This window comes from Artemia franciscana, chromosome 19 (assembly GCF_032884065.1).
Source record: "Artemia franciscana chromosome 19, ASM3288406v1, whole genome shotgun sequence".
Taxonomy (NCBI): domain Eukaryota; kingdom Metazoa; phylum Arthropoda; class Branchiopoda; order Anostraca; family Artemiidae; genus Artemia; species Artemia franciscana.
The window spans coordinates 19,113,857-19,139,188 of NC_088881.1; the positions used below are offsets into that span (position 1 = coordinate 19,113,857).

At 33.4% G+C, this 25,332-nt stretch overlaps 2 protein-coding genes across 2 annotated transcripts; one reads left to right on the top strand and one right to left on the bottom strand.

The window, feature by feature from the left end:
- Positions 1–270: 270 nt before the first annotated feature.
- On the bottom strand, positions 271–20,145 carry LOC136039377 (large ribosomal subunit protein eL18-like). Its single transcript, XM_065723052.1, has 5 exons — positions 20,013–20,145; positions 12,927–13,013; positions 9,396–9,602; positions 5,188–5,311; positions 271–456 (listed from the first exon to the last, which is right to left on the bottom strand). Exons 1-5 carry the CDS (start codon positions 20,013–20,015, stop codon positions 335–337), a joined length of 543 nt encoding a protein of 180 aa, XP_065579124.1. The 5' UTR covers positions 20,016–20,145; the 3' UTR covers positions 271–334.
- Positions 20,108–25,332, top strand: LOC136039378 (dynein axonemal light chain 4-like). Its single transcript, XM_065723053.1, has 3 exons — positions 20,108–20,241; positions 21,033–21,116; positions 23,992–25,332. The coding sequence occupies exons 1-3, from the start codon at positions 20,191–20,193 to the stop codon at positions 24,154–24,156; spliced, it is 300 nt and encodes a 99-aa protein (XP_065579125.1). The 5' UTR covers positions 20,108–20,190; the 3' UTR covers positions 24,157–25,332.

The following is a 25,332-nucleotide window of genomic DNA, read 5'->3' on the forward strand; positions in this document are numbered from 1 at the left end:
TTTGTGGTTGACAATTACTTATGCGCCATCTTTTTAGATTGATACCCAAGTTAACTGATAATGATAAAAAGATAAGAAATACTGGCTTGTAGTTGGGTACACATTTAGTGATTACTAAGTTGGTCATTACAAAAAAAGCATAAGCTTCCAATCCCTAAGTCATCTCCAAACTGGTAGGGCAGCTATGCAATAAACACACTTCAACTACTTCAACTGCAAGAAGTTTAAAATACAAAACAATGAGAATTATATACCTATAAAAAACATAACTTTTTGATGGAATAAACAGCCATGTTTATTTCAAAGGTACAATAATTTATTTATGACCTTAGGTTTAACGTCTACCACGAGCACGTTCGAATTTTCTTCCCTTAGAGCGAACGTATGGTTTAGCATGGCTTCCTGGAACTCCCGGAGCGCCAAAATGACGAACAGCCTCTCGTTGCTTTCTGGGTCCTGGAAACAAACATTTCAACTAGTGGACATGAAACCTTCAAAACCACGGTTTGAACTTATAAAGTTTAAGCAATGATGTTTGAGCACTGTCACCATTCTGATAAAGCGTGTAACTGTCATTCTACCAAACTATGTAAGTATTTTTTTTTGTAAAACTCTCCTTATACTAACAGCAGTAGAATCCAAAAAAGATAAACAGTGTTAGGCAACAAGTTCTATGATTAAAAACTACATGAGGAAAATCAGAAAAAAACACTAGTTTTTGCGCACTTTTTAAGAGACTTCTATTACACAAATCCAATAGACCCCTCCCTCTCTTGGGCACACATCTTTTTTCTATCATATTGTTGGTGCTTGTCGATAGCCTTTTAAATGTTTTGATCTCATCAAAATCACCAAAAATATAAATATAATATAAATATAATAGAGTATAAAATACAATACAAAAATTTAAAATATAATATAATAAATATGATATATATATAATATACTAGCTGTTGGGGTGGCGCTTCGCGCCACCCCAACACCTAGTTGGTGGGGGCGCTTCGCGCCCCCCCCCAAGCCCCCCCGCGCGCGTAAGTCGTTACGCGCCATTGTAGTTGTGTCCCTATGTCCCACCTGTGAATATAGATATATATATATATATATATATATATATATATATGTTTTTAACTACGTAAAACTTGCGAATATACAACATTCTTTGCTGTCCCATTGTCTGTGCATATAAATAGATTGTTTACCGACTCTTGAAAATGCAACATATAATGGTCCATGGGAAAACAATCCGTATTCAGATCTATACCTCATGATTCTAATGATTGCCCTTGAGCTTTGTTGATGGTGATTGCTAATCTACCATTCCCTGTGTCGCCATCGTCATTTATATATCCCCTTGTGCCCCCCGGCATCCCCTTTGTAGTTTTGTCCCTGTGTCCAGGTCGTCATTTGTGTCCCGGTGTCCCAGTCTGTGATTTTTCTTTGAGTGTCCCGGGCGTCATTTATATTCCATGTGTCCCGGTGTCTCGGTCGTCATTTATATCCCCCTGTGCCCCCCGGCGTCCCCGTTGTAGTTGTGTCCCTGTGTCCCGGTCGTCATTTGTATCCCGGTGTCCCGGTCTGTATATACATTCGTTTTTTAGTTTTGTTTTTCTCCTTTATTTTTTTCCTTTTTTATTCTGTTTCTTTTTTAGTTTATTTAGATTTTTTTTATTGGTTTTTATTTTTTTTTCTTTTTAGTTTTTTTGTAGTTTTTACCTTTTTTTAGTTTTTTTACTTATATCCTGGTCGTCATTTATACTCCCTGTGTCCCGGTCGTCATTTGTGTCCTGGTGCTTTGTTGATTGCTAATCGAACATTCCTTTTGTCCCGGTCGCTTTCTCTTTGAGTGTCGTCATTCATATTCCCTATGTGCCGGTGTCCCGGTCGTCATTTGTGTCCCGATGTCCCGGTCTGTAATTTCGTCAGTTGAAAACTTATGATGAAATATTTTTAATTTTTTCTCTTTTTTGTTTTTAGTTTTTTTATTGGTTTTTACCTTTTTTTTAGGTTTTTTAGTTTTTTTTTGAAGTTTTTATCTTTTTAGTTTTTTTATTTTTATTTATATTTTTTTAGTTTTCTTTTTCTCCTTTATTTTTCAGTTTTTTCCTTTTTTTTAGTTTTTTTTCTTTTTTAGTTCTTTTAGTTTTTACCTTTTTTAGTTTTTTAGCTTTTTTTATTTTTTTTTATTAGTTTTTAGTTTATTTTATGGTTTTTTTCCTTTTTTTAGTTTTTTTTTAGTTTTTTATCTTTTTTTTTAGTTTTTAAGCTTTTTTAGATTTTTTTATTTTGTTTTCTTTTTTTTTGTAGTTTTTACCTTCTTTAGATTTTTGCTTCTTTTATTTTTTTTAGCTTTTTTAGTTTTTTTTCGTTTTTTCTTTTTAGTTTTTTTGTAGTTTTTATCTTTTTTATTTTTTTGTATTTTTATTCATATTTTTTTTAGTTTTCTTTTTCTCTTTTATTTTTCAGTCTTTTCCTTTTTTTAGTTTTTTTCTTTTTTTAGTTTTTTACCTTTTTTTTAGTTTTTTAGATTTTTTAGTTTTTTTATTAGTTTTTAGTTTTTTTTGTAGTTTTTGCCTTTTTTTAGTTTTTTCAGTTTTTTTTTAGTTTTTAGTTTTTTTACCTTTTTTTAGTTTTTTTTTTATTTTTTCAGCTTTTTAGTTTTTTTTTCTTTTTAGTTTTTTTTTGTAGTTTTTACCTTTTTTAGTTTTTTTTCTTATTTTGTATTAGTGTGAAATAATTCAGACGTCATATGCGGACAAACATGACGTCACCTGATCCATCCACAGATCCACACACAGACAACTTATTTTTATATATATAGATTATATTATTATATTTTAATATTAAATATATATTATTTATATAATTAATATAATATGAAATATAAATAATAAAAGTATAAATCATCAATAAATATCATCAAAATTCACGCTAGTGTACCTGAAAAGATTTACTTTCAACCTGAAAAAAATACTGATTTGAGGCCATGATTCTACAACACAGTACCTAAAGAGTATTGGTAAACCTATAAGAGTCAAAACTGAAACCAATGTCGATACAAAAAAAATATCAATGCCATCTAGCTTTTGGTGAAACTGGCATCTTTTAAGTGTATTATTAAAAATAATGAATTTAATTTGCGAAATTGGTAGATTTAAGGTAGTAATTAAATAAAAAAAAACGAGTTTTTTTAACTGAAAGTAAGGAGCGACATTAAAACTTAAAACGCACAGAAATTACTTTGCATATGAAAGAGGCTGCTTCCTCATCAACGCCTCGCTCTTTACGCTAAAGTTTGACTCTTTCTCTCAATTCTTCTTTTTAAAACAGTAAAAAACTTTAGCGTAAAGAGCGGGACGTTGATGAGGAAGCAGCCTCTTTCATATACGAAGTAATTTCTGTGCGTTTTAAGTTTTAATGTCGCTCCTTACTTTCAGTTAAAAAAACTCATTTTTTATTTAATTTCTGAACGTTTTTGAATCAATGCATGTTTTGATTTTGGCTCTCCGCAGAGGAATAATCAAAACGAAGTTTGCATATTTTTTTTGGGCTAAATGGCTTTCTCATAATTTTGATCGAATGATTTTGAGAAAAAAAGAGCGGGGGCGAAGCTTAGTTGCCCTCCGATTTTTTGGTTAATTAAAAAGGAAACTAGAACTTTTAATTTTTTACGAATCTTTTATTAGTAAAAGATTTACGTAACTTATAAATTAGCTTACGTAAAGAACTTTTGTATTCTCATGTTTTTATTACATACATGAGGGGATTCGCCCCATCGTCAGTACCTCGCTCTTTACACTAAAGCTTAAATTTTATCCCAATTCATTAAGAATGACCCCCGAATCACAAACGCCATAGAATAAATAGTTGAAATTACTAAAAATACTTTAGCGTAAAGAGCTAGGTATTATAAGGAAGTGAGCCCCTCATATGGGTAATAATTTCTGTTTGTTTTAAGTTTTATTGCTGTTCCTTACTTCCAGCTGAAAAAGCTTTTTCACATTTATTTTTTAATTTTTTTTTTTAAATAATGCTAGTAAATCCTGCTCTCCCTTCATGGAAGTTTTTTTCTCCCATGACAAATTCTCGATGGAAAGTTCCCCCAGCATATCCCCCTCTTCTCAACCCCTCCCCCAAACCAAAATTTCCTCCTGAAAACGCCTGTATACTTCCCAATAACCATTGCTATATGTAAGCACACGTCAAAGTTTGTAACTTGTTGCCCCTCCCACGGGGACTGTGGGGGAGTAAGTCGTCCCCAAAGATATAGTTATAAGGTTTTTCGAGCTGAATAAAATGGCTATCTCAGAATTTTGATCCGTTGACTTTGGGAAAATAAATTAACGTGGGAGGGGGCCTAGGTGCCCTCCAATTTTTTTGGTCACTTAAAAAGGGCACTAGAACTTTTCATTTCCGTTAGAATGAGCCCTCTTGCAACATTCTAGGACAACTGGGTCGATACGATCACCCCTGGGAAAAGAAAAAAAACAAAAAACAAATAAACACGCATCCGTGATCTGCTTTCTGGCAAAAAATGCAAAATTCCACATTTTTGTAGATAGGAGCTCAAAACTTCTACAATAGGGTTCTCTGATACGCTGAATCTGATGGTGTGATTTTCGTTAAGATTATATGACTTTTAGGGGGTGTTTCCCCCTATTTTCTAAAATAACGCAAATTTTCTCAGGCTCGTACCTTTTGATGGCTAGGACTAAACTTGATGAAACTTATATATTTAAAACCAGCATTAAAATGGGATTCTTTTGTTATAGCTATTGGTATCAAAATTCCATTTTTTAGAGTTTTGGTTACTATTGAGCCGGGTCGCTCCTTACTACAGTTCGTTACCACGAACTGTTTGATAAGCATCTCATCTCAGTTTCTGACATAGAAATGATTACATAACTAAAAAAATACCAAGTTTCACCACACGTTAGACGGGGTTGATAGTTAATTTCCACTTCTGTGAAATACCACTGGCTTCGTAGTCAACCTCCACCCGACAAACTAAGGGATTAGATCTGACCCGTTTTAATATTGCTTCTATTTTCATTCATCTATAAAAAGAAAAAATATTTACATATTAAAACAAATACGCAGTATAAGCGCACAAGTGTCCAGAGTTTCAAAGCATTAATCCCATGGGGAGGGTGTACAAAATAAGAGTCAACGAAAATGGACAATGATTACCTTGAATAAGGACAGTGTTCTTGCCAGTTGGAGCACGAAGCGCTAGTTGATCAAAGGTGATGATTTCACCACCAGCCTTCAAGATACGAGCACGTGCTCGTTTGGTAACATGTAGAGCACATAACTGCAAAACAAGATTTTTAATGACTTAGAAACAAATAAATCCTTTTCAATCCAACCTCATTCAAACTTAATATTCATTCATTGAAAATAACATAGTTAGTAACAGCATTTTTCGATTCTGGGATGAGACCTCTGAGTAGAGAAGGGATAGCCCAAACTGACTCATTCAAGTGTTCATGCAGGACAAAATACCATCTTTTGCACTATTAACAAATGAAACAAGGAAACATATGAAGAGAGAGAGAAAGAGATAGACAGATAGAGAGAGAGAGAGAGAGAGAGAGAGAGAGAGAGAAAGAGAGAGAGAGAGAGAGAGAGAGAGAAAGAGAGAGAGAAGATATCCCCCTATTTGTACACTTCAACTTATACAAATGCTGATATTGAGAAAAATATTTCTGCACACAACAAGAAAAAGTTCTCTAAATTAGAGTATTTGAGCATAACCTTTGAACTTAGCATAGAAGAAAAGGCTCTTTTGAGTGCATTATATTCAAATGATTATGCTTATGGTCATCCGCATTACTCAATACCGATAAGCTGTTTGCGTAAATCAAAATGTTTCTCGCATGTAAAACCTTTGAAGCACATCAAAAGACCAATTTTGAGTGAAATTAACCTATGATGCATAACCAAATGTCGGTTTTGAGAACTTTTGAGACGACTCTTGCATTTTATTGCTATAAACAGGAAGTTCTCTCTCAATTAGAGCATTTGAAAAAATTCGACTCCAAAAGAGCTCTTGCATATTTTACATTCAAATGCTGTTCCTCCATCCTCTACTCTTATCTGGTTATCCAAGTTGTCAAATGAGACAAGCTCTTCTAGCATGTAAATCGAATGATTTTCTCCTGTATGTACCCTTTGATGTATACCAAAATACACGCATTGGGATAAGGTTTCTTATATATAGCAATAATACAAGCTTCTTGAATACATTATTTGAAAAAAAAAATTATTATTCAGCTTTCAAGAATAACTTTTCACCCAAATTTTATTTTTATTCAGTTTTTCTCCTGCATGTATACTCTAAGTTGTCCAGATAGCTCAAACGAGAAAAACCAATCGTGCAGGTTAATAAATGATTTTCTCTCTTTCTTCGCTTCCAAATGTTCGGTTTGAGTGAACTATTCTTACATAAGACAAAAAAATGCAAGAAAAAAGTCTTCTCGAATTATTTATTTGATTAAAATTCAACTTGGAATAAATGCAAATAAAGCTTTTCTCAGAATAGGGTATTTGAGAAATATTAAAGACAACTTGGAAGAATAGCCTGTGTTGCAAATTACGCTTTCAAATAGTTATCCTCCTGATGTGCTCTTTAATACCTAATAATGCCAAGAAGAAAAAATTTCCCTTGTAAACTTTGCTTTCAAATAGTTTATATACAGCATGTATACTCTTCAATGGTTGTGCAATCTTTGCAAATGAGAGAAATCTCTTGTCAGTCTCTGGCCTTTGGTACCAAAGTACCCTTTAGTGCATACCCAAATGTACACATTGTGAGAGGCTCTCTTGCATACAGCATGAAAAATGCAAGAAAAGCTTCTCACAATTAGGGTATTTGAAACAGAACTTGAAATTCAACGTTGAACAAGGATCTGTCCTGCAAATTCCACACTCAAATGGTTTGGCTCATGAATGGCCCTTCAATGCCTAAGAAGAATTGTTGAAAATGCTCTCTAGTAGGGTTTATATTCAAATGTTTTTTTTCTCCTGTGTGTATTCTCTTCAAAGGTCGTGCAACTTGCAAAAATAAAGAAAAGCTCTTTTTATTTATAAATCAAATGCTTTTTCTGTTGTATGCGCCCTCTGAGAGAACTTTTCTTGCATATAGCAAGAAAATGCAAGAAAAAATTCTCTCAGATTAGAATATTTGAGAATTAACTTAATCAGAACTTCTTGTTTTTCTTTCTTATTCCCTTTTCTGTGGCATAAATATGGAGCTCATCTCAAGCTCACAGCAATGAAGTATGTGTGGATTTATGGTAATAGCACTTCAGGGATATATTAGGTAGATTAAAAATACATTAAAAACTTCTCGACTCATATACTACAGCTATCAACTCCATGCGTCTCTATAATAGTGATGTTTTTCAGCTATAATACGATGTATTATGAATTGTTGAACAAAAGAACACCAGGATTTTTTTCTATGTAATGCATATTATTATCTAGATGCAGAAGGTGCGACGAAATATGTTTTCATGTGGGTTTCGAGTGTTTTCCTATAGATGGTGGGTTTCATCTACTTCATACCAACTAAATATGCCCATGCACATGCAATTAATAGACGGATTCCCTACAGGATTTTTTCTTGTTCTCAAATTCATTTTTGATTAACCCTTTCTCCGAATTGGGGAGGACGATGGTCAATATTATTCTTTGTATATAATTATACGCTATATTCATTCATTCACACATGGCACTAATCTATCCATGTTACCGTCATACCCACATAGTCGGAAGGATACAAGTGTTCTGAAACTAGTCTAAATGGCCAAACCCATTTGAGAAATTTTTAGCCTAAAGACACTCTCGTTTTCTGATACTGACCTCCCCCCCTCTTAAGGAAATCCTAGTATTTCGATTTCCATCCCACTCTCAGCTTAGGTGCATTTACACCAATTTCTCTTGTTGTGTAAATAAGTGCTCTCGTCCAACAATAGTAACCCACGACAGGGTTACAAACAAACGTATTGAATCCTTTCTTTTACTAAAAACATTGGTCTAGCATAACCTATGTTTTGCTGAACACATGTAACTAACTACCCTTTTGCAAAAGAGATAGCATTCTACCATTTAGTGATCTACTTTGTGAGTTCATCAATTAACTCTTGAAAGTATTGCAAGGCTTAAACTAGACTTGACAAGATTAGACTTAGACATGAGTTCAAAATGCATAGCTCCAAAGTAAAATATTTACCAAAGTTTACAGCTACATGACAGTCCTGTTGAGTCAAAATGCCAAAACAAATAGACTCAACAGGAGTTAGCCCAAATATTTACTCGAAGACCAAAAAAAAAATCTTAACTAGCCTAAATCGGATGGCATCCAAAATAGCGACATTTATGATTTTCCATTAGCCTGACGCGTGGCGTTATTGAACAGGACAATGTAATCAACAGTTACAAAAAAACTGACTTTCGTTCTAGCTGACTTATGTCGTACTTAACCATTGAATGTTCATAACCTTAAGCTCTAGTTTTTTTGGTAAATTTATTATGGTTTCCACATCTAGTAACCTTTCCCCAGCTGTATGGTGTATGGACGGATGGATGATAAACTTATCTAACAACAAGTGAAATGACATCATTTTTATACGATCCTTAAAAAGGCTTTTACCAGATTTACCTCTCACCCAGACTATCTGTCTTGGCTTTTTCTACAATTAAACCATGATTTTAGTTAAAAATCGACTGCCTCATGATTGACTGAAGACTAGACTCCAGATTTTTTTTTCTGCTGCCAAGCCAGATATTTTCTTCAATCGCTGGTCTTTCTTTATGTGTATCACTCGTAACTATGTGAAAAGCATTGATAAATGAACTGAATGACTTTAATGTTAAAGTCTCTAGTGACCAGACTTTTTGTTTGCTTTTCCAGCCTAACCTGAGCCACAGGACACACGGGGGAACTCCTAAGAATTTTGAAGTTTTGAGCACCAAAGCGCTTGATTCAAGCTTGCCTTCGTGCACACAGAAACTTGTTCATTAAATAACGATTAACACTGAAAAAAAAAAAACGGTTTTGCCTTTCACCCTTAGTCTTCACATAAGAAAACATTAAAACAGTTTGGAAATGCGTTGTTTAAATGGAATTAAATGAGATAATAGACCTGATCATCGTCTACTTTATCTAAAAAGTTCTTATAGAAAAATCTTTTGACAGTTGTATACTAATCATTTTTACAAACACCAACAGATGAAAACCGGCAGATCAGTGTCGAACGCCAGTGGACGCCTTGAACTGGACTGGGTGTCCAGCTTTAAAAATAATTAGCTAGTAGAGAAAGAAAAATGTTTGTTATTAGAGTATCCAGAATAGTATAGAGACTAGAACTAGTGAAGTACAAGCAGGGACTTACAGTAAGCTTAGGGACGTTGAACAATCGGGCATCATCTGTTACCCTTCCAACACAAACTGCAATCTTCTCTTCTCTACCAGGTTTGGCCATAAATCTTCTAAGCCTGGCAAGTGACAGGGGAGGACGGTGAATTTTCGACATAAAAAGTCTTCTCATGATAATACGATTGAACCTGGCTCTGGTGCGGCGAGCCAAGAATCTGTAAAGCTAAAACAGTGCACACATTATTAAGACAACGAATTTAAAATATTTCACAAACAAAAAAGCAATTTATTTCTAAGGGTTCTTTTCATACTGCAAGATATTAAAGTGGACCAGATCGTTGTTTTGCCATTATCCAAGCATCACGACCCCAACACAAATGAAACCCTATATCGTACAGAGCAGTGATTCTCAAAGTTCATAGGGCTCCAGCCCATCTAACAAAAATTTCTAATCTTGGACCACACATTTTTGCTGTCTTAGAGAAAAGAGGTAGTAAATATTATACTCTGAGGCTAGACGAGTCTACCGACGTGCAGAGCATATCTCCGCTGCTTGTTTTTGTCCGTTATATATGGCAGAAAAACATGCATGAAGACATCTTGTTCCGCAAGCCAATAAGTCGTGGAACTAGTGAGGTAATTTCCAATACAATTTATTTTCAAATATAAAAGAAAAAGCTTTACTGTGGAAGAACTGTGTCGGTATATGCACTGACAATCCGCGGACTATGTACGGAAAAAAATAGCAGCGTGGTTGTGAGTCCGTGTACTTTGTGGACACCCTGCCTTTATAGAGAAGCACTGGTTTTCAAAGCATTGCCTGATGATTTCAAAACAGTACTGGATACAATTGTGAAAATTATAAATTATGTCAAAGCAAAACCCATAAAAGCCCACCTATTCCAAAAACTGTGTGAGGAAATGGGTAGCCGTGATACATGCCTTCTTCTGCATACAGAAGTTCGCTTGTTATCCAGGGGAAACGTACTCGCATGATTAGTGGAATTGCGTAATGAAGTTACAATTTACTTGGAAGGAAAAACTTAATAATACGAACTCAATTTGCATTTGTAAGGTTCAAATGGATCAGACATTTTTGCAGTTTTTGAAAGCCCTTATGGCATGGAAAAGTTGCGTAGGTAATGGCAAGTGTGACTGTTTTAAAACACTTGAATCTTTTATAATTGGAAACTAAGAGCAGCCTAATAAGAACATACTGTCTGAAATTTCACGTCATTTATTACTGGTAAAAAATAATTTCGATGACTATTTGGGGGAAGAGATAAAAAAGTTTAAGTCTTTAATTCATATTGGTAACATTTGTAAAAAGAAAAAAAACATTTTAATTAGAATAAGTAGGTTTCATTACTCAGTACTACAGAATATGAGCATTACCAATAATAATGCTTGTGACCATGACCCACTGGTGGGTTACTACCCATAGTTTGGGACCAGAGAATAAACGTTTTAAGTTCAAGCTTATTTGCTAGTGGACATACTTATGGTGTTGCTGAAGTACTTCATAACATCGAACTGCACTTCATAGAATGTGTGATCGAAGCCCCACTTCCCTTTGTGGAAGGTTTTTGTTCCCATCCTTTGACGGATAGCTATCATGCGTCTCAAGGCAAATTCGCCTAGAGAAATTTGAACTGGAAACGCAACTTTTTAGCAGAAAATAAGCGTTTGCTCTTGCTTAACTTCGGAAACCTATTGCCCCACAGAATATCCTACTTCTCACAATTTCTTCCACTTTAACATCAGCCCTTCAAGTACTACTAGGTCATATTGATAGTACGTTATGGACACATTTGCACATAGAAGATTAAGGAGAGAGAGAGAGAGAGAGAGAGAGAGAGAGAGAGAGAGAGAGAGAGAGAGAGAGAGAGAGAGAGAGAGAGAGAGAGAGAGAGAGAGAGAGAGAGAGAGAGAAACTAAGATTGATCCTATTAAATCCCCTCCCCTCCCAGGAGAAATATCAAATTCACTCTTCAAAGGGTCCTATGATCACAAACAATACTCCAACTTAGTTTACAACATTGAAATAATTGGCTCTTCTCCCTTCCATCGATCATATTATTAGTTTTTTGTTTTCGTTCAATATAAATGCAAACTAAGGTGAAGGTAATTGTAGGTTCTGATGATCTAAGCAAAGGAATGGGCATTAATGTCCTTTGACATTCCTATGATTATATTCATGGGTCGCAGAATAAAGTAATTTCTTTAACTAGTTTAATTGCAAACTCAGGCACGCACTGTTTTTATTACAAGGGCCAACATTTTTGCCATAAAAAGGCCGAAAAATTAATTGAAACATATCCTCTTTTTTCAAAAGCTATAAACATTGTTACAGATTACAGCAATTGTAGCTGTCTGGTTTTTTTTTTTCGATGAAAATATTCATAGATTTTCTGGAATTGATATCTAAGATGATCTCAAAATCGTTTCATTTGCCTTGTCTTACTACTCTCCCTAGATAACAGAGATTTTGTATACAAATCCACTTTTAATTCCAAATTGGCAAACATAACAATATTTGATTTTTGTATCTTTTTTAAAGACTGTTTTGACTCCTTGTGTTCCTCTATATTGAAACAAGAATTGCAGACTCGTCATATCCTATTCCAAAAAAAAATCCCAGTTAACAAGTTATCTAGATTACTAACGTCAAGGCTCAGTGGAGAGTTGGAGCAGTTATCCATGGATCACATAATCAATGTCTATGCTTCCGTTTTACGTTAGCACATGCATTATGCTTATTGTAAGTTATCATTTGTAAGGTCAACATGTAATCAGAGAACTTCTGCAATAGGTTCTGTATGTAAAAGACAGTAGTCAAACTCTGCTTCCACACTGTTTTGTTTTTGTCTATGTTAAGACTTAGTATTATTTACTGCAGTTAATGGACATTTATGAAATGGTTCATTATGAGAACCTTTATTTCTTAGTGTATGGCTAGAGTGCAAGTCTTCTAGCTGATTTCACATGACATTAAAAGTCCAAGATGTAATAAACATTTAAAAAATTATTTTAGAGATACGAAAATTTTGCTTAGGTTACTGAGGACACAATATGAAGTTCAGCATTATTTAATTTCTGAATAGCTTAGCTTACTTAGGGAATTTACAAAATCAGTCTAAAAAAAATAAACATAAGGAATTTTATTTTGGGAAGATCTCAACGTTATCTTCAGTTCTTAAAAGATCAAGGTTTGTCCATCTACATTAGAAAAAAAAATGTCTAGAAAGGAACTTACCAGCAGAATATCAACAAAATTTGATCTGTTGAAGTTTGACATATTTACACTGCTAATTTATGCATTAAAAAATTGCCCAATTTAACCTACGGGAGTTAAGGGCAAATCATGTTACTATCCTCAGAAATTACAAAATGTTAATTAATATTATGATGCTTTAAAGTAACTAAAAAGAAGAACATTTTCCTTTTCCAATAGATTGTTTTTGATATTTTAGATATAACATGTCTTTTCAAAAGGGAAAGGCTTAAACTACAATTCAATCTGAAAAAAGAAAGATTATTACTTTACCTTTACAAGAAGTCGCAAGTAAACATCCTGGGATTTTGGTTCCCTCCTGATAACTTTTCTGTCATACCTGTGACTGATGTCAATACCCTAAAAACATATAGAAAACTAATTACAGTTTTGGTCTCACAAAAAAATACTACTGAAATACAAATAAATTACTTGAAATTTCATAAAGAGTATTCTTAAACACATATATCCTGCAGCTTTTTTTTATACACATAATAGGAATTCGTTGTTTCTAGCATGACCAATATAGAAAATATATTATCATACCCATTACCAAAAAGATATGAATTTCACTTTGTATGATTTACTCCATCTAATTTATAAGTTCTATATATACCTCCAAGTGGAAATCTAATAAGTTCATTTTTATGGTTAGTTTACCCACCATTAAATGGGAAAGAATAGGAGGGTAACTAAAATGAGGATGTAATAACAGAGGTAAGATATATTGCAATCAAATGCCATTTAAGAAATGACTTATTGGTGCTGACAGTTAATAGAGAGAACTACTCCTTTTAAATCTTTGTTTTGGTACCCTCATAACTCAACACTCAAAATCCAATAACTGCAAAACTCAACTCTAAATAAAGACAAATCAATTTTATCCATGTCTCCAAACCAAAATCAAAGCGGTTTTACATCTGCTTGTTTTGACCCAATCAAGTCTATGGTAACCAGAATTCAAAGCTTTTATAACCATCAGATATTAAGAGAAACTTTTAAGTTGGATACAGAGGCCACAGTATTTGATGGGGAACTTATAATCTCTCCAAAATAGGTATCATTATGCTATGATATTAATTAAAATCTATAACAGTGAGAAGGAGATGGTTCATCTTGTTTCGAGACTCCTCTTCTAAATCAGCTACAATAAAACATAATAATATTTAGTTTTCTGTTCAATTCTCTTTTCAAATAAACTATTTCCTAGGCCTACTATGACAATTCTGTCTCAATCCCCCCTTATAATGCCTGTATCTAGCCTTAGGCTACATATAATTAGAAATACTTGTTCTTTGAATATCTTACTCCTCTGATTTTCTGTTACTCTGGTCCTTTTTTTTGCTTAATCATAGTGCTTAGATCTTGGGACACAAAATAGCCTTAATCAAAGGCGCTTAAACCTAATTTCGACAACCAATAGAAATTGATCAGAGGACTTTGGTGATACTCTTATCACTTTCCTTAAACAAAAGATCGGAGCAGAATAAGCTTCGATTTTCAAACAAATAGCCTAAGAAGTAAGACCAGTCCTCAGACTGTATCTGTGAAAAACTCCAAGGTCTTACCAGACCAATTTTGGAAAGAGTATTAAATGGGAATTGAATGCCATTGCTCTATTATTGTTATTATAATCTAGCTTATTTAGACAAGGATTGCTGCAAGATGATGATTAGAAACTAAGTAAATATATTTTGGTAAATTTTTTGATGTTTGAATTAATTTGATGGCCGTAGTTTGAAAGCCCCCAGACTTCCTTAAAAATATTGTTTAGGCCTAGACAGCCAAAATTGGCTGTAAACTCCTGTACCCATTGCTACTATTGTATACCTTAATTTGAGCTCTAAAATGGGTTTCAAAGGGTATGGTGAACGTGGTTTTTTATGTACCCTCACAGACAATTCTCCCCCTGCAGGAAACCCCTCCTTCATAGAAAATTCACCACACTTGTAAAACAAAATCTTTTTTATCTTACTTAAGACATTTTCAAAAAATTATAAAAAGATTAAGCTATTGACTTAACCATCAGGTACTACTGGACAATCAATATCCAGAAGCTGTGAATAATGGGAACTTTTCTGCTGAAGAGTCTCTTAATTTCAGTCAGTGTGAAAAGTATTTAAAAGTATCTAAACCTTGAAGAGGAGGATTTTATATCTAAAATCTTTGCAAGAGTGTAATCAACAACTTCTCAAAGTTTCTTGGTAATCAGATGAACAATCTAGTAGTGCATACAGAACACACAGACAGACTAACATTTGATTTTATATATGCCAAAAAACTGACAAAGATATAGAATAGGGCATAACTGAATAAAAAAAAAGAAAAAAAAAAAAAGTTTTAGATTGTCTATTCAATTTTCTTTCCAATTAATTGCTGATATTGTATTAGAAATATAAAAACAGTTTGGTATTGTGTTTTGTGCCTATTTTACATAAACAGTTGGTTTTCAATGTCAAATTGACAATATATAGTCCCCCTAATCCATAAAAAAAAAAAAAAAAAAAAAAAAAAAAAAAAAAAAACTTTGAGTATCCAAATTAGGGGGGCTCAGATACAATTTCAACACCAGCAATTACTAAAGGTAGCAAACAAATATACCCTTAAATTCTAAATTCAATGCAACACATTCAATTATAATGACACATACAGCCAATTTGAAAAGAAAAACAATAATCAATAGACTTTGCATAGAGCTTATGGTTATAGTGGTGCAATTAGGGGTGCTAAGATGCAATTTCAGCAATAGTAATTGTTGTATTTGGAAAGACCACTGAACATACAATCTTACAGTATATTTTCTTTTTCAGATCAAGATATCACTTTAAGGGCTAAAAATGGAATTTGTAATGTTATCAATTAGTATATCCAGAAAGAGTCTTAGAGGCATATGTGTTTTTAGAACTTTGGTGTCAACAAGAATATGTTGTGCTAAAAAGCAGTTCACAGCTTGTGTTCAACCTGAGTTTGTTGAATCTGGGATAAACAAAAATATTGTGTTCAAATGAAACTCAGTCTCATAATTCTTGATCAAATCTGTTGGTATAGGACACCACATAGAAGTCAAAAGGGATATTGAATAAATAATATTGCTAAAATTGTCTTTCTTTTAAAGTAGTTGAAAGACATGAATCTTTCAGGAATGAATCCAGAGCCAAAAATGTACTATGGGAAAATCCAACCTTTTCTGATTTTCAGGGCTTAGAAGATTGCACACATAACAGGTTTATGCCCATCAGAATTCTGACAAAAAATATTTTACCTTAATTTTCAATTGGAAAATTAATTTCAAATTTATAAAATAAATATATATATATATATATATATATATATATATATATATATATATATATATATATATTCATATAATTTAGTTAGGAAAAGTGAATATATCACTCAATGTCTCTTTTATATTCTTTCCAAATTCAATAATTGGTTCAGGGACAAATTCCATTTTGAGCTCTTAAAGGGGCTGAAAATAGCCATAAGTTTTACCATATGTTTCTTCAAAAACCATCTAGTTTGAAAATTTGCAATTTGTAGCTGATTCAGGAATGGTAATTATTATTTTCAGTATTCAAATTTTACTTTGACTACAAATTTGCAGAAACTTTAAAATAGCCCAAAACTCCTAAAAAATGGAATAGTTCTGGTGTTGGCAAGTCAAGGCTAATTGTAGAAAAAGCCAAGATAGATAGTCTAATTAAGTGGGCATCAAGTCATGGTTCATTTTACCCCCCTCATCACTATTGTCACCATCTCTCACTTTTGCTACACCTCTCACGCATGTCACTCCACAATGCCAAACTAGGATCAACCTGTTGAGGCTCTAACCATCTAATTCACACTGGGGGAGTCAAGTTGCAATTAATTGACTAGTTACAAATATATTTGATAGTTTCATTTGAGCATTTTTTTTTTTACTGGCTCCATGCCTTAAGCAGTGAACATGGGCTTGATGGAATCCCAAGTGTTAGAAAAACAAGAGTACACCATTGTTGAAAACTCAAAATAGAAAATCTACAGCCCCCCAATTGAACAACAATGAAAATCACACTTTTTTAAGATGGGAAGCACTGATGCATCCACTTTTTTCTTTGTCACTAACATGCCAAAACATCAATTAATCTGGGGCAGTTTATATTACTGATGTAAAAATAAGATGAACATATCATTCAATGCCTTTTTTTATGCTCTTTTTGAACAAATAATTGCTCTACTTGGAAGTAAAATTTTTAAGTCCTTAATAAACCCTTGAAGATGATACCCTTTTCTCTTATTTTACATACTGCTTATACACTAATGTTAGCAGAACTCTTGTAAACCCGTCTACCCATAATATATCAACAGAGAAAAATCCAGAACCAGAAAACACATCAGAAATATAAAGTTTGACTTTTTTGCACAGCAGGGGGGGGGGGGGTAAAGTATAGTGGAGCTACAGTCAAAATGTGTTCAACTACAGTCATTCTGCATATAATCCCTTGCAAGTACAACCAGAGGTCAAACAAAGAAGCTACAAGTCCCCCATTGCCATCAACATGAGCACCAGCACTTCATCTCTCTATGTGCTGTCCCTTGTTGGAACAGCCTCTCCAAAGCCACCATTCAGTCCCAAACTATTGACAAGTTCAAGAAAGGAGTTGATCAGGACTGGGCCAGTTGCAAAGTGCAGGCTAACATGGGATGTAAAACCATAGCCATGTCACACCACCAGCAAGATGTTCTACAGGAGGCTCATCACCACATTATTCATAGGTCAATAATACAAACTGACCTAACTTTAAATAAAAACATCATAGAATTGCTTAAAATATAACTTTTATATCTAATTAGTTTTCAACTTATCAATACAGTCTAAAAAATAGACAAGGTAATAAGGTACCTTTTTGAGGCTCTAATAAGGGCTCAAATGGTATTTGCACTAAAAGTGATGATTGAATTTGCAATGAGCATTAATTGATGTATTCACTTGATATATTCAAATTTTGATCTGGTGACTTTGGGAAAAAATGAGCATGGGAGGGGGCCTAGTTGCCCTTCATTTTTTGGTCACTTAAAAGGGGACTAGAAGTTTTAATTTCCATTAGAATGGACCTTTTTGCAACATTCTAGGATCACTGGGTTGACATGATCACCCATGAAAAAAAAATAAAAAAAATAAATAAACATGAATCTGTGATCTTTCTTCTGACAAAAAAAAATTCCACATTTTTGTAGATAGAAGCTTGAAACCTCTACAGTTGGGTTCCCTCATATGCTGAATCTGATGATGTCATTTTCATTAAGATTCTATGACTTTTAGGCAGTGTTTCCATCTTTTTTTTGAAAATAAGGCAAATTTTCTCAGGCTTGTAATTTGAGATGGGTAAGACTAAACTTGATGAAACTTATATATTTAAAATCAGCATAGAAATCCAATCCTTTTGATGTATATATTGGTATCAAAATTCCAATTTTACAGTTTTGGTTACTATTGAGCTGGGTTGCAGCTTACTACAGTTCATTGCCATGAACTGTTTGATACATAGCCTGAATTCACATAAATGACCTACAAATAAAGTAAACATACCAATCAATGCTGTTTTTAAGCTCTCTCTGAACATTGCCTTTGGTGCAAATCAATTTTGAGCCCTTACAAGTTGAAAACATTTTCTCTTATACAAGATATAGCATATACACCACTGTTAGCATCACTTGTTAAAACCAATTTATCTATATATTAAATCAGTGACGAATTTGAGAATCAATAAATGCACAGGAAATATATAATATGGGCTATGTATTTGGGTAAGATGTGCAAAGTTAGGTTAAATTTGTACTTGCACCATAAAAGGTTGTATTTTAGATGAAAAAATTAAGAGCCATGGCTAATTCACAAGAAAGCCAAGATAGATGGTCTTTTCATGATTGTACAAAATAATGTCATTTTGGTAAAATTCTAGTTAATTGACTTCTTGCTATCTCAGTAAGGGTCTAGGTTAGGAAAATGAAACTTTCAAGGATGAATCTACAGACTAAAGTATGTCCCAGGAAGGTATTTTGAAGCAACTACCTCCACTCCTTCTCCCTCTAAAGGGCCCTGACCTTTAAAAAACATGTGTGTTATAAATGTGAAACCTTGCAAAAGAGATCTTCTGCTTAATTGAAGTACAATACAATTGTTTTCAGCTTCATAACTTAGCTCAATTCCATTTTATAAGGTTTTAAAGATTTGCAAATACATTTCTGAAATTTTGAAAAAAAACATTGATATGGCTCAAAATTCTACTCAAATAACAGGAGTTGCATTTTCTGAACTAAAGGCAGAGAAAAAGCAACTAATTACTGAAAATTAAGGTAAAATGTTGTTTTGTCAAAATTTCAATAGGTATAGACCTGTCATGTAGACAAATTTCAGGGCCCTCTAGAGGGAGAAGGAGAGGAAGTGGGTACTTTAGAACACCTTCCTGGGACATACTTTAGCTGGTAGACCCATCCCTGAGTTTCATTTTCCTAACCTAAAACCTTTCCAAGGTAGCAAGAAGTCAATTAACTAGAATCTTACTGTCATTTTAATTCAGATAGTCATAGAATAAGAGCATTGGTAATTAAAAAGAACATGAAAAAGGTAATAAGTGGTATGTTCACTTTATTTCTAGGCTAGGTCATTTATGTGAATTGTTCAATATATACCAAGGTTACTATTAAAACATAAAGGATGTATCTTATATTCAGATTATCATGAATTCTTCAATGATTATCAACTTTTTGAAATCACTGCAAATAATAGCCTATATCAACTTTGGTAAATCACAATGATGAATTCCATGATAATGGCTTTAATGTTTGATTAAAGTAATGAAGAAATACATTCACAAGGCTCTTTTAAGTACCATCAATCAGGGGGGAGATGTATTTGAGTGAAACTATTATATGAGCATAGTCTAAAAAAGGAATTGACCCAGGTGTTCACCTTCGTCATGTCAGTTATGAAATAGTCTGTTTTTAAAATTGTGGTTCAAAGACAAATCATACAATAACTCTTGCTGCATTCCATCAAACCTATTTAGGAAAATACTGAGACTGAAAACAAAATTTCAGGCTATAAGCCAGATATAGGTTGTATGCCAATTCCGACGCCAACAAAATAAACCCTGGGTGCAACGTTAGAAGAATAAGCTGTCTTACCAAAGTATCTAGGCCATGGTCGATTTTGTGACAAAAGTCTTATTTTCAAAAAGTGAGCTGCAAATTCTCTTATAAACTTCAACCCAAATTTATATTACAAGTGACTCAAACTAATGAACAGCTATATGACAGGTTGTTGGATTAAATCTACACACAGAAAAAAACGATTAAAGAAGATTTTAAACTTGCCATTATGAATTCTTAAAAGTAAACTTCAGAATTGCTGTTGGTCTGTAAAGTTATAAGCTATTTTAAAGATGGCACGATTATCGCAGCTTATTCTATAGGTAGCGTAAAAATTACTTGTTAAGTGCCTTCTATCCTTTGTAATTGCCGTTTAGTATTTAAACATTCTGGAAGATATAATATGGCTTTAGAAGCTCAAAGAAAAATTATTCATTCTTACCCTCTAGTAAGGGTAAGTAATATAGTAATTCTTAGGGCGAGAAGAGTTATGTTTTTTAATATTTTTAATTCAAGTTATGAATTTAAAAAGGACCTAACATTTTTAGTACTCTGTTTTTGTAGGTAGCGCTACTATGAAGATTGACCATAAATTTCGTTCTTTCCCAAGCCTTAAAACGTATCAGGGAAACATAATGTTTGAAGAGAATAATAAATATATGCGTGAGGAGAGGGCTCTAAAATTTTCATTAAGATATCTAAGCTAGTATTTAAAAATGTTTTTACCTTTCCCTCTGAAAGTATTGCTATTTTTCCGATTTATCCCATTTTTTATCCCCAGAAGAAACACTTTTGAATGTCTCATAAAGACATAACTTCATAGTCAGACAAATCAAGAATAGTTAAAACAGGCTTGAGATGATAATTCCATTTAAAACAAAAGTTGATCATAAGATGGAAGTGTGCATTTGCTCACATATAAGTGAACAAGTATAAGGGATGTATTCAATTAGTATGTTAAAAGAAAAATGCAAGGGAAGTTTGTTTATTTTAACCTCTTGTTTTTACATTTGGTGCTGGGAACCCTTCCTACCCCACACCAGACTAGAAGGCTTTCTATGCTTCTTGTGTTTGATTTAGCCTTTTTTTATTCTTTTCATAAAAGGAATGGGATGAAGGGAAATATTTGCTGTTTTATGTAAACATTTTGTGCGTTTTAATGTACAAACTATAATGGAAGTACGGTAAAACAATTTTTACACTTTCATTGTTGAGCATTTTATATACAAATGTCTTATTTTTCAGCACTGTGAATTACCAGAAGATTTGAAGAATGATGCTGTTGAGCTATGCGTGTCTGCTTGTGACAAAAACTCGGGAGATAATGAGGTGTGTTTACGGTTGTTTCTCTTGATGGCGAAAGCCGCAATTACAATACGAATTTTTAAACACGATAAAAAATGATTTTATCCTTATAAAATATGACTAATGGTCCTGCAAGGTTTTTACACGGTCAAAGATGAATTTTTTTAATTTTTACACGGTCAAAGATGAATTTTTTTAATTTTTGCTGTAGGTGGCTTGCGAAATAAACAATAATTACCTTGCCACTTTGAATTTGAAAACGGCAGGTTCTGCAAAGAGTCGAATAGTACATCGCAAGCCAGAATTCAGATACCGCCGTCACTTAGTTGTTCATGCTTGACTAAATTTGTGTGTTACATCAGAATTTAGCTTATGTTTTGCCCGATTGAATGCAAGTTTTTATTGGTTTCAAAGAAGAACATAAATAATTGTTTGTATTTTATATATTTCCTCATTTAACTTTAAACATTTTTGTTTCGCGCTTTTTAAACTTAGTTTTAATATTGACTGAGTTGGAAAAGCTTGGGTTTTTAGGTTTCTTTCTTTGGAAATTGAATATCGTAAATAATTGTCTGAAATTTTATAGTGATTAGATAGACATTCAAGCGATGAATGTTATGTTAACCTCATTGATCGGAAGCAATATGTTCGTACATTGTAAGAGCATTAACATGCTTAGGAAAATAGATGGTAGCTAAAGCGAAATAGTAACTAAAAAAAATCAGGGTGTTGACAATTTTTATGTTCGTTTATTGTCTATACAAATAAGTAGTTTAAGAGTTTTAAACTGAGAATTCTGCATGAGGGTACAAGTAGAAAGAAGATCATAATTTCATATTCATGTTTTTCCATTGATACTTTAAAAAGAACTGTTCTTTACCTGACATATTCATGAACAGATTCCAAACGAAGAATAGAAGAACTTTAAAACTTACTATCAACAGCAATGATCATTAATGAGAAAAAAGTTGCTGCTCGCTCGACACCCCTCACTTAAGGCTAAGGTGTCACCTCTAATTTGTTAAAACTAGAATGCTCCAAAAACAGTGAACTAAATTTTGTGAAAACTATGTCAATATATTGATTGGTTGCAGCTAGGCAAGCGTGGAGTAAACAGGGCCTCTAGAGCCCTCTCACTCAGTGTCTTGTAATTTGTATATTGTGTGGGTTCTTGCATATTTAATAAAATATGTTAACCGTAGTTGCTCTAGTATTCTTGGCAGTGAAACATATACTCAGCTTTCGTCACAGACAGTCCTAATACTAAGGTCACTGGTTAGCGAAGACTCTGGGCTATTTTTAAGCTTATTTAGCATACCCTAAATAATCCTAATTCTGGTAAAAAAAAGGGGGGTGTAAATGGCTAGTGTAAAAAAGCATAATCTCGTTCACCCCCAGCGTATCATACCTGATACCAAACATCATTAGTGTCTTGAATCAAACCAATACCAGGTATTTTTTTTTTCATTGATACCAGTATCGTAATCATCACCAATATGCTCATCACCTCACAGGTACTGTCGCCATTTACCATATCGTCACCACTATCACTCCATCATTAATAATTACCGCAATACATCATTAGATGTTTTGAGTTGTCCTGGTCCCTGAACTACTGGTGGCCCACAAAACTCCTAGGTTTGATTTCTTTAATAATTCTGCTTTTAGAAAATACATAGTTTTTCTGTTTTGACCAAGTGTCGGCGATCTGCTTGAGATAGCAGGCTCGGTATATTTCCAATCCCAAGATTTACAATACAAGTTTGGTCGTTTCTGTTCAAACTGAAAACGTCAAATAAAGTAAAAATGCAAAGGCATTGCTGTCAAATATATTAAAACCTTTTCTGGCACGTAACAATAAATGGTATTTTAACAATTCTATGGTTGTTGACTATGGTGAGATATGAGAAAATAATCTAAAATTATCCTTTGGTCTATCCAAGGTAAATTTTACTATAATAACTTATTGCAGTGCTCGAACGGGACTCATAAGTCAGCATAAGTCTTCGTTATGGCTGGCATTCCCGAATAGGAAGTTTTAAATAAAATACATGTATGCCAGATCCAAGGATCTCTTCTGCAAATTCCGCTTTTACTCAAAGTTTTACATTAGCGTGAACGTAATAGCCACAGGGCTCGAGCTGCGGGTTCACAGGGTCTACGTTTCAAACGTGTTGGCAATGCCCCATGCTCTTGAACTGACTGACTTTTGACGAAAGTTTACAGATAAGAAAAATATCTCCTCAGTATATTTTCATTATGTGAAGCTTCTGCTTTGTAGACTATTGTAGACTAAGACTAAGGCTTGTAGACTTTGTAGACTAAGTTTACGGTTTCAGAATAAGGAATAAGTAAGGTCCTACCCACATCTGAGCAGAGTCACAGTCGTTTTGTTTTCAGTTTAAACAAGTTGAATATTTTCTTATCCGTAGAGGGTTTAAGGCCCATTCACAATGAGATTTTACTGATGCCTAGATTTAGCTAGATCCAATATGAATCAATACGAAGTTCTGTAGAATTTTCAAATTGTCTGAAAAATTCTGATTAGTTCAAATGAGCTCTAGCTAAGCCTTGGTACTATTAAAATCTCATTGTGAACTTCAGTAGGTTCTTTATTTGTTTATTTTGTGCACCCTTGTGAGTACTATATTACAAAGTTTTGTGTTTTCTTTTGGGTGATACAGAAATTGAACTGAATTACAGAAAGAAAATATTGGTATGTGAACTGAGACAGCAATTTACTGAATTTATTTAGAAATCAAGTTAGAAACCAAACTAGTGAGGTTGATCTTAGTTTTAGTTCCAAATTGAACTTAGATCTTTCTGTAAAATGTCAGGTTTCACGTGCTTATAGCACTTGCCTGAGCTATAGCCAAATGCAAACATTCTTTTTTTCTAGGGTGCTGCAAGACTAATAAAAGAAACCTTAGATAAAAAATTTGGGGCTGCATGGCATGTCGTCGTTGGAGAAAGCTTTGGATTTGAAGTCAGTCACGAACAAAATAATCTACTTTATATGTTTTACAGTGGTTCGCTTGCAGTTTGTGCATGGAGATGCTCTTGAATTTATCGTTTGTTTAAAGCAAAAGTACGTATATACTCCTAGAAAAGGCGTGGTTCAATTTTTCCGAAATTTTAAACATCCACTAATGATCTCAGCTGATTCAGTACATAATCAAGGGTCAGTTTTAATCAATATACAGAAGCTAATGTTAATATATTGTCTTCTTTTTTCTTGAGGATTTTTTGCATCAAAACACCTGATTGACCCCTAGCCCGCAAAAAAAAAAAATACCTAAACATAAGGTTTAGTACCTAACTCAGTTTTAATCAATATACAGAAGCTAATGTTAATATATTGTCTTCTTTTTTCTTGAGGATTTTTTGCATCAAAACACCTGATTGACCCCTAGGCCGCAAAAAAAAAATACCTAAACATAAGGTTTAGTACCTAAAAATGGCAAAAAGTTGTTTTCCATTGAATAAGCTCGTAGAAATCCAATTCTTAATCCACACTTTATGCATTAAAAATATTCTCTATTCGTAAATACATTAAGAAAACCAGAAACCACATTTTCACCTCCTAGCGCTTAATGTGTTAAAACTAAAACTAGCAAACAATCTTTGATTTGAATTTTCCTCACTTTTTTTTTACTGGCTTTGTCGAGTGGACCTCTGAAACGGTTGAATAAAGTCAAGAACTAATTAAATTGTTACTGTCATCAGTAGCGCCAATTCACGGAAATTAGAGGGGAGGGGCAAATGTAATTTTAAAAATCTAAGGGGGGATTTTTTCATAAAAAATGACAGAAAGCCATAAAATATAGGGGTGGCAAAAGCAAATGCCCCCCTCCCAATCGACATCACTGCCTGTCGTTACTCTTTGTTACTAATGATAGGGTTATTTGTGAAATTCTTTCATTTTGGAAATAATATGAATTTGTCATCTGCTTGCTATATCCGTTTGACATATTCGTTAATGAAATAGGATTATAATCTTCTTGCATATACTTTGTGGTCAAGTTTATACTTTTAATACGGTTGTGTCAACATATTCAAAGCTGAACCATATGTAATTTATACGTACTTTTGTCTTTGGACGGCTTAAACTTGAACTTCTAGGCTTTTTCACTTGGAATACATTCTTTGTGTCGTGGTTAAAAAATTCATTGCCATTTGTTTTTTGTTCCTTTTTGACAAATTCTTATTGCCTTTTTAAATTATATCTCTTTGAGCTCTA